Source organism: Melanerpes formicivorus, unplaced genomic scaffold, assembly GCF_026170545.1.
Source record: "Melanerpes formicivorus ecotype bairdi unplaced genomic scaffold, bMelFor1.0.p_v2 SCAF_20, whole genome shotgun sequence".
In the NCBI taxonomy this organism is placed as follows: domain Eukaryota; kingdom Metazoa; phylum Chordata; class Aves; order Piciformes; family Picidae; genus Melanerpes; species Melanerpes formicivorus.
The window spans coordinates 1,082,447-1,096,427 of NW_027142372.1; the positions used below are offsets into that span (position 1 = coordinate 1,082,447).

Genomic DNA, 13,981 nt, shown 5'->3' on the forward strand with positions numbered 1-13,981 from the left:
TAGCGCCGCGGCCAACACGCGAGAGGCCGCCATGGCGCTGGGGCGAGGCGGGACATTCTGCCGGCTCATTCTCCCGCGGCGCCTGGCGGCCACCCGGGCGACAGAGAGCGCGCAGCCCCCGGAGGCTGTGGTGCGCATCCCCTGGGCTCTGCGCCTGCGGCTGCAGCGGGGCGTGCAGCGCCGTCGGCGTGGGCAAGGGGAGGCGGTGGCAACGCGGCCCGGGAAGCTGCTGCTGCGGAGCCGGCGGCCGGAGCTGAGCCAGCCCATATGGCAGACCGTAGGGCGCTGGGAGCAGCCGCAGCTGGTGTCGGCGGGCTGGAAGCACAGGAAGTCCCGCGGGGACTACTTCCAGCTGGAGCCCTCGCAGGAGGTGGCTCCTGCCCTGAAGGAGCCGCAGGATGACGCGGTGCAGGGCCCGTCCTTCACCGAGATGGGGTTGCAGCCAGCGTTACTGACCGGCCTAGAGAACCTCTCCATCAGCCGCCCCACGGCGGTGCAGCGCCTGGCCATCCCCGCGCTGCGTCGGGGCCGCAGCGCCCTCTGCGCCGCCGAGACCGGCAGCGGCAAGACTCTGGCCTATCTGCTGCCGCTACTGGACAGGCTGCTGGCCTGCCCCGAGGAGCCGGCAGGGGCGGCGCGGCCGCCGTCTCCCCGCGGGCTGGTGGTGCTGCCGTCGCGGGAGCTAGCGGTGCAGGTGGGCGCGGTGGCGGCGGAGCTGTGCCGGCCGGCGAGGCTGCAAGTGCGCGGGCTGGTGGGCGGCGGCGCGGCGGGCGGGCTGCGGAGGCAGCTGCGAGCTCCACCGCCCGGTCCGGCTGTGTTGGTGGGCACGCCCGGAGCGCTGCAGGAGGCACTGCGGCGGCGCTTCCTGACCTTGGAGCGGCTGCTCTGGATGGTGCTGGACGAGGCGGACACCCTGATGGACGAAACCTTCTTGAGGCCGCTGGAGCAGATCCTGGCGCACGCTCCTCTCAGCGCTGGAGCTCCCGGGCCGGCTGGACCCGGGGAACGGAGGACCCAGATGGTAGTGGTCGGAGCCACCTTCCCCGCGGGGCTGACCGAGACGCTGGAGAAGTTCTCCGATGTGGGTCGGTTTGTCACCCTTACCACCCAGAGCCTGCACCGTTTGCCGCCTCATGTCCAGCAGAAATTTATCCGTGTCAAAGGCAAGGACAAGCTGCCTGAACTGCTGCAGCTCCTTAAGGAGCGCTCAGCATCTAGCGGGGCTGTTCTCATCTTCTGCAAGAGTGCCAGTACTGTCAACTGGCTAGGCTATATTCTGGATGACCACAAAATCAAGCACCTGAGGTTGCAGGGACAGATGTCAGCAGATGCTAGAGCTGGCATCTTTGCCTCCTTCCAGAAGGGTGATGTTTCTGTCCTTGTCTGCACAGACCTTGCTGCACGGGGGCTAGACACCAGCAGTGTACAACTAGTGGTCAACTATGACTTTCCAGACACCATACCATACTACCTGCATCGTGCAGGGCGAGTTGGACGGGTTAGCAGCAAGGTGCCTGGAGTTGTGGTTAGTTTCGTCACCCATCGGTGGGATGTGGACCTGGTACGGAAAATAGAGACTGCAGCCCGCAAAAGGACAGGTCTCCCAGGCATGGACTCTTCTATTAATAAGTCTCCACCTAAAGGAGGTTGACTCAGATTGCTAAGCAGTAATAAGTGGCCTCGTAGGGACTGGACTTGAAGTCATTAAGCAGAGTGAATGAGCTGTTGTAAGTTAGTTTGAAGGAATGGAGAACTGAGTTTCAGAACCAGATGATGGGCGTAACTGCACTGTTCTGGATGGTGCAGTAGTCATTTCCATAGGCATGACAACTTTGTGTGAGTAACAAAATGCCTTTGGGGAAGACTGAGGAATTGTCAGACTTTTTAACTTAAATTCAAATCAGAATGGAAGTGTGCCTGCGTGATGTGCAGCTCTATGGCATTTCATCTTTCCCACCACCAGCAACTAAACATTAATTAATAAAACTTAAAAAATACTACTCTCTTAGGGGAAAAAAATAAAAAAGATGTGACTAACTTTGATACAGCTTTGACCAATTCTAGATACATGTAGAAAGACTAAAGGATAAATTGTGTTTGATTTTCTCAGGATGTAGTAGCTCATTCAGAGAAGTCTAGACCGGATGCCTCTAGAGTTTGGTGGGAATGAGAAAGTACAGTAAAGCCTTTAAAGACTTTTTTAAGATCTTAATTTGCCATTTACTGGTTACCTTTCACTGAGGATCTTTGTTGCTTCGTATTCTATTAAATAATTTATTTTTTTTTTTTAAATCTTAAGTGTCTCTACTCAATTTTTTCTGCATGCTATAATGACATGTTTGGTTGTAAAAAGAAAAAGGTCTCCTGTTAAAGGAAAGAGGTGTGAGTAATGGAGTGAATATGGGATTTCGTTTTGAATGTAGTGCGGTGTTCTCTTCTGCTTTAAACTCAAAGGATTAAGGGTTATTTCCTACCTAGCTGCTAGTTTGAACCCATGGTAAATAATAACACAAAAATAGCATTTTGGCTCTCTTGCAGTGGTTTATCTCAGCCTTTTCTGTTAGTGATTGTTTTTCCCATGCTATCCACGTTAGTCTGTGCTAAAACTCCCATCTGTAGAAATGGTAAGCTGTTAAATGAAAAGATCACACCATAGTATCTGAATAATTGGTTTCAGAGGAAATAAGATGCTGGAGCTACTCATAGTACGCTGAGAATGAAGACTACAATAGGGAATTTGCACAGAATCTCTTAAGGATAAGGCTGTATAACCTTATCCTAGAAACTGCACGTGTGCTTCACACTGCATAGGTAAGGTTCATAGGGGAAGTTACGAGCTGCAGTAAAATTATTTAATGCAGTAAGAAACCCTTCAGTTTTAGAGAAATGCACTGGAAGAGTGGTCTACTGAGACTGGAAACTGTATTTTGGTCCTGTTTACTGCATGGACTACTTGCCTCTCATCTGCAGTTTGTTTGACTACAAACCAGGCATGCATGTGTCCACAAGTGGAAGCTTTCAATTCATGCATCATGTTAATATAGGGTAAATCCTTTAACAGAAATCTGGGGTTAATGTTAATATGCATCTCCTGTTGTATTGCGTCTTCTGAGCTGCTGAGAAGTAGCTTCCTTTAACTGCAGACACATTAATTTAAATGAGATACTTGGAGTTTCTTGAATACAATTTAAGACGTTTTAATGTTTGCCTTAGCAATTTCCAGCTGCCTCCATCTCAGCTGTCATGTAATTTGAAAATGTTTTCAAATTAGACAAGACAGTGAAACAATAAAGTTCTTTCAGACATGGGCTTCTTATTAAGTTCATATTACTTCAAAAAATGTTACTGTTTGTAAAAATACAGAATTTTCTAAACTGATTGTTGCAAGGGCACTGTTGATCAGAAAAAAGTAACCTCAAACCCGAAACCTTTTGGCATTTACATACCCAAGTGGCCCATAAAAAGCTTTGGGTAGATATTTTCAGAGAACATTGTTTACCAATAGAGTCTTCTGTAAACATTAAGCATATAATAAGAAATACCACTTTCCTATTCACAAAGACGCAATTATTAGAGGCAGTGATTAACAATAGTAGTTGCATTCAGGAGCATGCAGACATTCAAATCCTGGGATATAGAAACTGATACACCACCACCAAATGCAGTCAGCCATGTCAGTGACACATGCCATGGAAGAGTTTACTACCCAGTAGGTATATACTATAGCAAAGCTTTCAAAGACATTTAGAGACCCTATCACAGCTAGTGAGCTAAAAATACATGTAGCTTACCTATGGTCAAACTTCTTTAAGAAACAAAGACATACTGAATGACTTGTTTGGATTTTTCCCCCCCATTTCCCAAAACTACTTTTCAGTGCTCTCTAGATGTGACATCACTCGTTCACTTCCTCATAACTGTCTACACACATAATTAACTGTTATTTTCTTCTCTCTATATATTCTACCTTCTGTGTAACTCTTATTTCAGACTTTATGGACATAACCCATAATTGTTCTCTCCTGTTGATGCTACAAAGGACGTTTCAGATACTTCTGTTGTGTATATAGCCCAGTGTCTAGCAAGGTACCCTAGGACAAGTGTCTCAACAGCCAGATGGAAAAACCCGTCCCTCTATATTTTTGCAGGCTACATGAGTCCTTTAAATGCACATGTATATCTATTCTGCCAATCAGCACCTTTCCCCCTCTTCTCCCTCCTGAAATGTATTTGTTACCTGAATTTGCAGGTTAGTGGTTGAGTGTGTGGTGGAGAATTTCTCCATGTGTTTTCTGACTGGTTTCTCACTGGGAGCTGGCCACAGGAAGAATTTGCAGGTGAAGACTTGATGACAAGCCTTCTGGAAGTTTTCTTTTGTGGAAAAGACAAGATCACAATGGTTTCAGTGATCAAGTGAGTCTGTGATACAAGTGAGTTTCAGTGAAAGTTTTTCAGCTTTAGCAAAACACTTAGTCAACAGTCTAAGTCCCACTAACTCCATTCTTGAGCTAACGGCAACTTGAAAACAGTGTGAATGCAGAAGTCAGTCAGTGACTTTTCTCTGTGTAAGGGGTATCACGGTTACCCATACGAATAAAAGCAGCAGTGTAGAAATATCATTGCTCTTTTTATCTAAACTGAAGTGTCTGATGTCACTGAATTTGCTTTGGCCATTTTTGCTGCCTCTTTCGAAGCACTGAAGACTAGGACTAAGAGCTTTGACTTCTGTGTCTCTCCTAAAGTGGCTCTATCACAGGCATGGTGAGGCAGGTCTAGTTAAATACACAGCAGTTTAGATCCTCCTTAGTGTGAGGATAAATCCTTTATGTGATGCTCCTTAGAGTGGGGATAAATCCTTCACGTGACTTTTTCATGCCTTCCTTACAGGAAGGCAGATGTGTGGCAGCTATTGCTGATTATGAATACCCTACAAATGATTTTTGCCTTATAATAAAAGTAAAACAATTCAACTGGAACAGCCAAAAGCATTGTTTCCACACTTTGCAGACTTTCTTCTGCAGTTTAATTTTTGATTAGGTAGGTAGAGTTGTTTAATAAATTTGGTATTCATTTGCAACCAACTGAATAACAAATTATGGTCTTAGCTCTAATAGAAATTGGAATAGAGCTACATAAAGAGAAGACTTTTTGGCATACAATGGTGGCAGGTATATACAAAACTAGGTCAAGAAGATACCAAATCTCAAAACAGGATGCTTGTTGCTACTTTTTGCTTATTCTACAAAATATAAGGAACGTGTCCTGGATTGTGTCACCAGATTCAAGACAAGACAACTCTTCCTGTCTGCTTCTGTGGTTTTGCACACAGCTCTTTTGTCAACTGCATGTGGTCAAAGTGATGTGAGTGATGTCTCACGTTTTAGCCTTGCACAGAAAAATAAGATATCTTGATTTGGGTCCTTGTATGCGATGTATTTGCAAATACATACATGACTCTATGTGAAAGGAGGAGACATACCATTCTGTCTAAAAGCTAGAAGCAGACCACCACCCTGGAGAGGCACTGCTCTGTCTGGTGAACACTGGACTTGCTGGTGTTTAGATAAAGAAAGGTGATAAGATATTACAACTTCACTGGAGTTTGAGCTTGGTCTGCCCTGATTTGAAAAACAGATTCTATGACAGCATGAAAACACTTCATTATCTTCTCATGGTCATAACCTAGTTTAAAGGTGGTTCACAAAGCTATTTTATCTCTGTATCAACTTGACCTAGCTGGTTGCACAAGATCATTTGTTTGGTTCATCTCCTAATACTGCTTTTTCTGTTAACAAGACAGGCTCTCAGCTGGCCAGCTCTGGAGCATAACAAAATTCTGCAATAGCTCTCCTGAGTAAATCCTGCTCTCATGCTGTGTAAATAGCCCTTTTACTTAGTCATTCCTGAGTGCATCACAAAATGCTGTTTAGTGTAAAAGAGAAGACAGAAGTGTACACGCTGCACTTTAATATCTTTGCAAAAAGTTTCCATGCTTTCCAGATGCTTGAGCATGATGTCAGATTCTGAGGCAGCTAACTTAAATAAATGTTTGCTGCAAGTATTTTATTTATAATTTATTTGTTTATAGATGTGATTTAATAATTTCCCCGAAAGCCTTTGACAGATCTTGCATGAACAATTTTACTTAGTTTCCAGTTTGTTCAGCACAGTCTGAACAAGAGACACAACTAGTCAATTTCTTCCCATGCTGCAATTATAAATAAGAACATAAGAAGTACCATCTAAATATGAGGAACTTCTTTACTGTGAGGCTGATGGAGAACTGCAACAGGCTGCCCAGAGAGGTGGTGGAGTCTTCATCTCCAGAGACATTCAAAACCCACCTGGAGGTGTTCCTGCTTGACATTCTCTAGGTGAACTTGCCTTGGCAGGGGGTTTGGACTAGATGATCTTGAGAGATCACTCATAACCCTTGCCATTCTGTGATTCAGGTTCATAATACTTCCAAGGTAGGAAAATACTTGTATGTATGCCCAGCACAATTGGTTGCACATATATGGACACAGCCAGGAAGATGATCTGTGAGATCTGGGAGGAAGAGGAGAGAGAGAGACAGGGCAGAAGGACTGATATCTGAGCTCATGAATTCTCACTGTCTACCAAAAAGGCATGCTGGAGCTGACTTGAGTGGTTTAGGAGGGCTGGAGAGGAGCAGTGGGACAGAGCATGCAAGTGTGGGAAAGGGGAGGTGAATTCACATAATGAGAATTTTCCTCCAAGTTCTAGTCTTTACTGTCTGGCTTATACTCTAGTATTACTCTGTGTGTATGTGTGTATAAATGCAAAAGCTATTGTTTTGTTGGGAATATTAGTTTCAGGATCAACACTTGAAACCGGAAAAAGTTTTAGAAGACCTTGTCTCCTTCAATGTATTTTGTTAAACTGGTAAAAAAGCTCACAAAACACACACAAACAAACAAAATAACACCCAAAACAACTAAAAACCAAAGTTTCTATTTTCTGCTTACCAGCATACTTCTGAGTGACTGACATGGCTTTCTCCATGGCGCTGCATTTGACATTGGCATTTTCAAAACAGAGAAGGAGTGTGTGTGCTTAAGTGTTAAACAGATGCCAGAACACTACAATGAAAATCGACAGAACCTAGACTCTCCCAATGTCCTAGGGTATGCTGATGAGCTTGCAGAATGATTTTCTGGTTGAAATGTCTCTTTCCCAAAACTTGAGGAAAAAAAAATGCTGTCCTGTGTGGCTGTGGGTGCCTGATTATCATAAGGGCAGCTGCTACTTTAAGTAGACCTGAGTGGCTTTGCTCATGCTGGAAAACTGGTGTGGGAGGTGGGAAAACTTTTTTTTTTTTTTTTTCCCTAAGTACTTAAAATAATTCTGGAAGCCTTTTCAGTTACAATTCTTGAACTGAGCAGGCAACAACTTCTGATGTCCACATGGCTTTTGTGACCTCTTCTATTGCTTTTAAAAAAGATTTTTCTTTTTATTTTCCTATTATGGGGGAGGGATGGGGGGAAACAAACACAAAGAAACTCAAAACAAAACCCTTCCTCTTCTGAAGCAAGCTAGTTTGTATCCTGGTTCACAGAATTAGTTTAAAGTCCTGACAGTTGGTACTCCACTAGATCAGCGTAGGTGTGATTTTTAGGTGGGAAGCTCCTGCCACCTGGTGGCAAGAACTTTCACCTTTCTTGATTCTAGAGAGTTGAACTGAATACCTGATACCCATGTAGAACAAATGTGTAGCTAAGCAAACAGAAAGAAGGGAGACCAGACACTTCGTTTGGCTTGCTTCGCCGTTTGGGCATTATCACTTGTGAAATAAGCATCATTTAGATAAATAGATAGGCTTACTGCAACCTTCCCCCCGCCCTCTCCCCCTCTTTCTTTTATGTTTATTTTCTTCTCCCCCCCCTTTCCCTCCAACACACTATAGAAATTAATTCTGCAGAGGTAGAGCCAGGAGAATCCACAATGACTTTGATATTTGTATAAACAGTTGTTGACAAGAGTCATTGATGGGTGTCAGCATAATACTAATTTGTGTTCATCCTTCAAGGTATCTGCTTTCATTATGCCACTATTTGCTTTCAGCTGTAGGGAACATTTCACTATAGCTTCCTTCCTAGAGGCTACAATGCTTTTGTGACATCTTGACGTGCTTCATGAAGACTTTTCTCTGTTCAGAACACAGAAAATAAACTCCTTTCTGTTTCTTTTGCATTTAGTGATTGGTGCCAAATGATGTGGCTCTGTATGGACATATCCTGAGAATACAATCTAAAGTACTGGCACAATCTAAACTGTTTTCATGGATGCTGGTCAAACTAGGGTTATGAAAATGTGGCAGCTTCAGCCACCTACAAGACAGACTAACATTAGAAAAAGAAGTTTTTCACTGACTTGGTTGGGAACATTCTTTATTTCCCCAGCTTAGATTAATATTTCTCACAAGGTCTTATCTGAGAAACATGTTGCAAATATGCTGATTTGAACAGATTAAGCCAACCAACCTCCTGTCACCACCCTCTTAAATTGTGAGCTCACTCCATTTTAGGACCTGATATGAATACTGAGATCTGTAGAAGGAACACATGGAATTTAATTTCTAATAGCTAAGACAATTGCTAATTTTATGCAAACAGAAATCTTGATAGATGGAATTTCCTTTTCCTACTGTGTTGTAATATTTTCTAATTAAAACACTGATAGCTGTGCAGCCCATGTGATGGTAAAGTATTTATGCCAAGTTCACCAAATTAGTAATGTACAGCAGAATTCTAAGTGATGTGAGGGTTTCTGTTTACATTTTTCAGTTAGTGGGAACCAGAGGATAGATGTTCCAGTTAAGACATGACTTGTGCAACAGCTCTGTGGGGATTTTGATCACGAGGCTTAGTGATTTCTCTGCAACAGAATCAGAAACAAAAGCGTGTGGCATTTTTGTTTTCTGTACAAAGTATGAAGTAAAATAAACACAATTATAAGCAAACCTAACTTATTGCAAAACTCCAGGATCGTGTTTTTGCATATATTTGTTTCCAAACTGCCAGCTCCCACAAAGGGAGTGAAAAGTCCCAACAGGTTCAGAAACATAAGCACCTCTGAAAGGTCACCTGTACCTTATAAGCCTTTTGATCCAGCAGCTATAGAAATTAGGCCAAAACCAGGTTAGCAATAAGGTGCACACCTGGACCTGTGTTTAAGTTCAAATCTAAGAGATTCTTCGCAGAGCTCGTCAGAAAGAGGATAAGATGCAACCATCACAGATTGCAGCAATGGAGATCCCAGCTGAATGTAAATGGAAAAAGAAAATAATCACAATGTGAATAAGCAGGCACTGGAACAGGGGCCAGGGAAGCTCGTATAATCTCTTTCCTTGAAGACATCAAAATTCCACAGGACGAGGGCCTGAGCAACTCGATCTTTGAAGTTACCTTAGCTGGGATCAGCTGGCTGGACTAGATGATATCCCAGCAGAAATTCTTCCAAGCCAAATTATTCTGTGATGACGGGCACCTGTTTCACCACAGGACGAAAAGAGCAGCGTTACCCACCCCGCATGGCAGCGGACAGATGGACGCTGGGCTGTACGAGCAGCTCGCCTGCCACCAGAGGGAGGAGGCGCCGGCTCCGAACAGCACAGCCCGAGGCCTGCGGGTACCAGTCTGGGCGGTAGCCGGGCTGAAAGCTGTGACAGACCTTGTGTCTCTGACGGGAACAATCTCCAAATGCTTTTTGGGTGTGAAGCCTGTGACGTGAGCTAAAGGGCTAGAGGACGCTTCTTGGTTGCTGCTCTGATGCCAGGAGGACCTGGCACAGCAGCACGTGGATTTCTCCCCCGCTGCATTTTCTTGAGAAGGTAACCTGCTGCAAGGAGCCTTTAGATAAACAAAGGAAAAAGCTGTACATCTCATGTCAACTTCTGGTTTGCAATTCTGCTCAGTCAGCTGGGTGGGGGTTGTATTTTAAATGCTGTTTAATTAGGAGTGCCTAATATACCGTGTTCTTAATTTTGTATAGTGCTTGCAGGTCTCAAGAAGTGATTTCTGAATGATGATGTACTTATGTGTCTTTCTTTACCTAAACAGTTTCAAAGGCAAATAACTCTTACTGTCAAAGGATATTTTGCATGAAACCTTGGAAGATACTTTTACATAGCAAATCTGTAGGACATTTTTGTAGCTACCAAGAACAGTGTTTGTGTATGAATGCACAGAATGGAGATTTGGAAATATATACATCATTAGCAATCAAACTGCTTAAAGAACATGTAGGTACAGATCCTGTTTAAAAATCTTCATGAAAAATGGCAATGGAATTCATATTGATGGAAAACCAGAAAATATTGGGGCTGAATTTTGCAAGGTGTAGCAGTTTTGAGAACATCAGGATGGTGTTATTGTGTGAACAAGGCTTGCTACTTTCTCATTAAGCACTTTGAAAGGACAAATGAGGTGGATTTCTGGAAGAGCACTTACGCTGTACTATGCCATAGAGCACACAATCAACTATAAAATCTTAGTGTTCCCTTTAGAGTCTTTTTGTCGGGACCTCGCACAATTCTAGAGATAAAGGGTGCAGACCTGATCTACATTTTGATTTCAGGAATTTGAAACAAAAAAATGCCTGCAGAAACTCGTCTGCCTTTGTAATGCCAGCTTGCCAGAATTTTGATGCTTGGGTAATTTTTTTAAACTTTTCTTTTTAGTATTTTGCATCCTGAGCTGTCCCAAGCAAATGTAACATTTTCTACAGTAGAGATAAAAGGATTTTTTAAACTTTTTTTATCCTTCACTGTGGCAACAAGGTCTGCATTTGTGGTAAAGAGTGAAGTCTGTATTTATGCTTTGATGTTTGAGGGAAATCTTTACAGTTGCCACAAAGCAGAAAGGAAACAACTTCTGATTGCTCTCTGTCCTTTAGCTGAAGTTCTTGGGTTTCACAATGCATGTGTGTTTCTAATGCATGTTTATGGGAAGAAAAACTTCTCTGAGAGTGCACTCCCATCTGAGGAAGGATTTTGAAGATTATTGTGTTTCCAGTAACTGCTGTCCCTCAACATCTTTAATTTCCATGCCATGGCTGGAAGAAAACAAAGTGCTGTCTTTTAGATTGGAAAAATTTGAGCACCAAAAAAACCACCAACCAACCGAAAAAAACCCAACCACCAACCAAAACCATAGAGTTGTGTTTGAAAATGCTCTTTTTAAAACTGTTCATGGCCATTTCTACTGTCACCTGTCACTCAGCTGTCACCTGAGTACTCAAGTACTCAAATGGGCTTTATTGTGTTGAAGCAAAGTTTGTTACCTCCTGTGAAAGCAGTGTTTCCACAGGTTCGGTCCATCATGATAAAACTTGGTTGTTAATGCTCGTCCTTGTGGCCTTTCTCTGGCTCTCTCTCTTTTCCAGGAAGTTTGCCACAAGCCATCCTGCTTGTTCCTTTCTCATCTCTAGAACCCTTGAATGCCTTCTGACCATTACTGTATTTATTCCCTTCTATCCCTCTTTCAAGCACTAAGTTATCAGCACCCTGTTGTCTCATTGCTTTGTGTCACTTCATTGCACCTTTGCACAGGCAGGGAAGCAGCAGAAAGTTGGAAATTACAAATTCTAATATAGCACTAAGGAGATTTCTAAGCAGAGGAACAAATAAACCTGACATGATTCAAGGCTGGTGATGGTGGAAGGAATTGCAAACAAAAATTGAGAAGGGTTGAAAGACTGTCTGGGTGACAAGATAAGTTTCAAAGGGATATGCATCTTTTCTTAAAAACATACTGCATGGTATAATGCACACAAGGAAGATTTTGACATCCTGGTCAGCTGGTGTTGTCCGTGCTGTTGCAACTAAGCTGCTGCCATGATCTAAGGTAGTTAATTCATGGCACTTTATATGTTTGATTTGGCACAATAATTCAACAGATTCAAGTATTAATGTAATGGCTGTCATGAAGTTCTTTAATAAATAAAGACATGGGATGAAAGGAATGCCATTCCCAACTGAGATATGCTGCACTTACATAGCAGCTATTTACTGAACCTTCTGCACTGTGGTCTGGCCTGCCTGCTGCAAAAGAAGAAGAGGGGGTAGGCAGCATGCCTATACTTCCAAAGATGGTAAATGACAGAAGCATGCAGCAGGACATTCCTTTTTTACTGTGAAACTTTCCATTAACTTATAGGGCAGATAGGGCCATCTTGCCCCATTCTAGCTCTGTTGTCCCTAACATGGGAACACTCTTGTGCAATGCATGCTTTCTCAGAATCCATGTTTTACTGATCACTACTCGTGAAGAGCTTGGGGAATGTAAACCGGCATTAGAAACTAACTTGTGTGAAGCAATATACTTTGCGTGTCTACAAAGGCTCACTGTGCCACAGTCTCTGTGTCTGTATGTTGCAAGCCTGTGGTATTTTCTGTAGCTGGGGTAAAGCTGAAAGTAAGAAGGAAGTTTTCTTTGTGCTCATTGTCCCTTGTAGTGTTACACATATTCCTTTGGGACAGACTTTTGGTCTGTGGGAGACTCGGCTGTGTAACTCAGAAGTGAAGAGATGTATTTCAGTTTCTGGAGCAGCATCATGAAGCTGCTTCTGGGAATCCATGGTGTGCTTTGCTTTATGAACTCCAGAGCTGGGAGAGGAACCGGGCAAGAGAAGCAGCAGGATGTTGGGCCTGATTTGCTACCTCCACTGCACAGTACCTTCCCATTTTCTGCATGAGGTTAATTAAAATAAATCAACTGTAAGCAAATGGCTGCAGTTTTAAATGCAGGGAAGATTCCAGTAAAATTCTGATTATCTTTAAATTCAGAATGTGACCTCTTGCTTAAATGGATTTTATTGGAAAAAAAAGTAAGAGAAGGAAATGAAAGACCATGTCATAGTAGCACAATAGGGCTCCTATTCTGAACATGGGTTTTGCTGTAACCAAATGGAATTTAAGTTTAAGTCCATGTATCCGTGACCTACTTCATCTTGTCCCAAATATGTAATCTATAAATATTCAATTTATTTGAGTAAAAGTATCATTAGAGGTCAACTTGTTCAGCACTGGTATGTCTAATAACAGTTGTTTCCAATGACAAATCACATATTTTTCTGCTAAAGGCATTATTCCCCAAAAATTGATAGAAAAGGACCATCATAATAAATTTTTCCCTATACAAAAAGCTGTGGCAATGAACAAAAGCAGAAAAATTTCCCTTCCAGTCAGTCAACATGGGAAGAACACAGAAGGTTCCCTTGGTTATTGTGCAAACATGAGAAGAGTAAGGGCTTCTTGCACCAGCTATGGTATGAATCCTGGATGTGAATCCTAAAGTGTTGTCAGGGAAAAAGACAGTCTGAGAATCATAGACTTGTTTAGGTTGGAAAAGACCTTAAAGATCAAGTCCAACCAATAATGCAGCACTGCCAAGTCCACTACTAAACCATGTCTCTCAGCACCACATCTACATGTCTTTTAAATCTCTCCAGGGAAGGTGACTTCACCACTTTCCTAGGCAGCCTATTTCAGGCCCTGACAACCTAGCATACCAGTCTTGAAAGGTCTGCTCCTTATTCTGACCCCAGGGGAAGTAGTTGTGCCTGCAGGAAACCAGTCCCATGAGAAACCCCAGATGCATAGTCTTATGTAAATTGATTCCCATATTGTCTTAAGGGCCTAGCCAAAAACTCTTTAAGTTTCATACACATGAAAATGAGCTTGGGGTCAACCATGTCTGTTATGTCTGTTCATGAATGAGAAAATAGAGTGTGAAGCATCCTTGGAGGGTGAATCTCTCTTCTAGAGTACTTTTCTCCATGTAGTACTACTTCACAAACCATCTCAATGTCATTCCTTACATTACTTTTTTCATGAAAGAAGCATTAAGGAGTGAGGTTTATTAATTTCCTTTAGTTAGTGCCACAGGTCCCTTGGTATCATGTTTATATTGGATCTTCACTGGTGCCTACATGCTACTGTGTTTATTCAGCTGTCCTA

At 42.9% G+C, this 13,981-nt stretch overlaps 1 protein-coding gene across 1 annotated transcript; it reads left to right on the forward strand.

The window, feature by feature from the left end:
* Positions 1–17: 17 nt before the first annotated feature.
* On the forward strand, positions 18–2,358 carry DDX28 (DEAD-box helicase 28). Its single transcript, XM_068150490.1, has one exon. The coding sequence runs from the start codon at positions 32–34 to the stop codon at positions 1,649–1,651; it is 1,620 nt and encodes a 539-aa protein (XP_068006591.1). The 5' UTR covers positions 18–31; the 3' UTR covers positions 1,652–2,358.
* Positions 2,359–13,981: the final 11,623 nt, after the last annotated feature.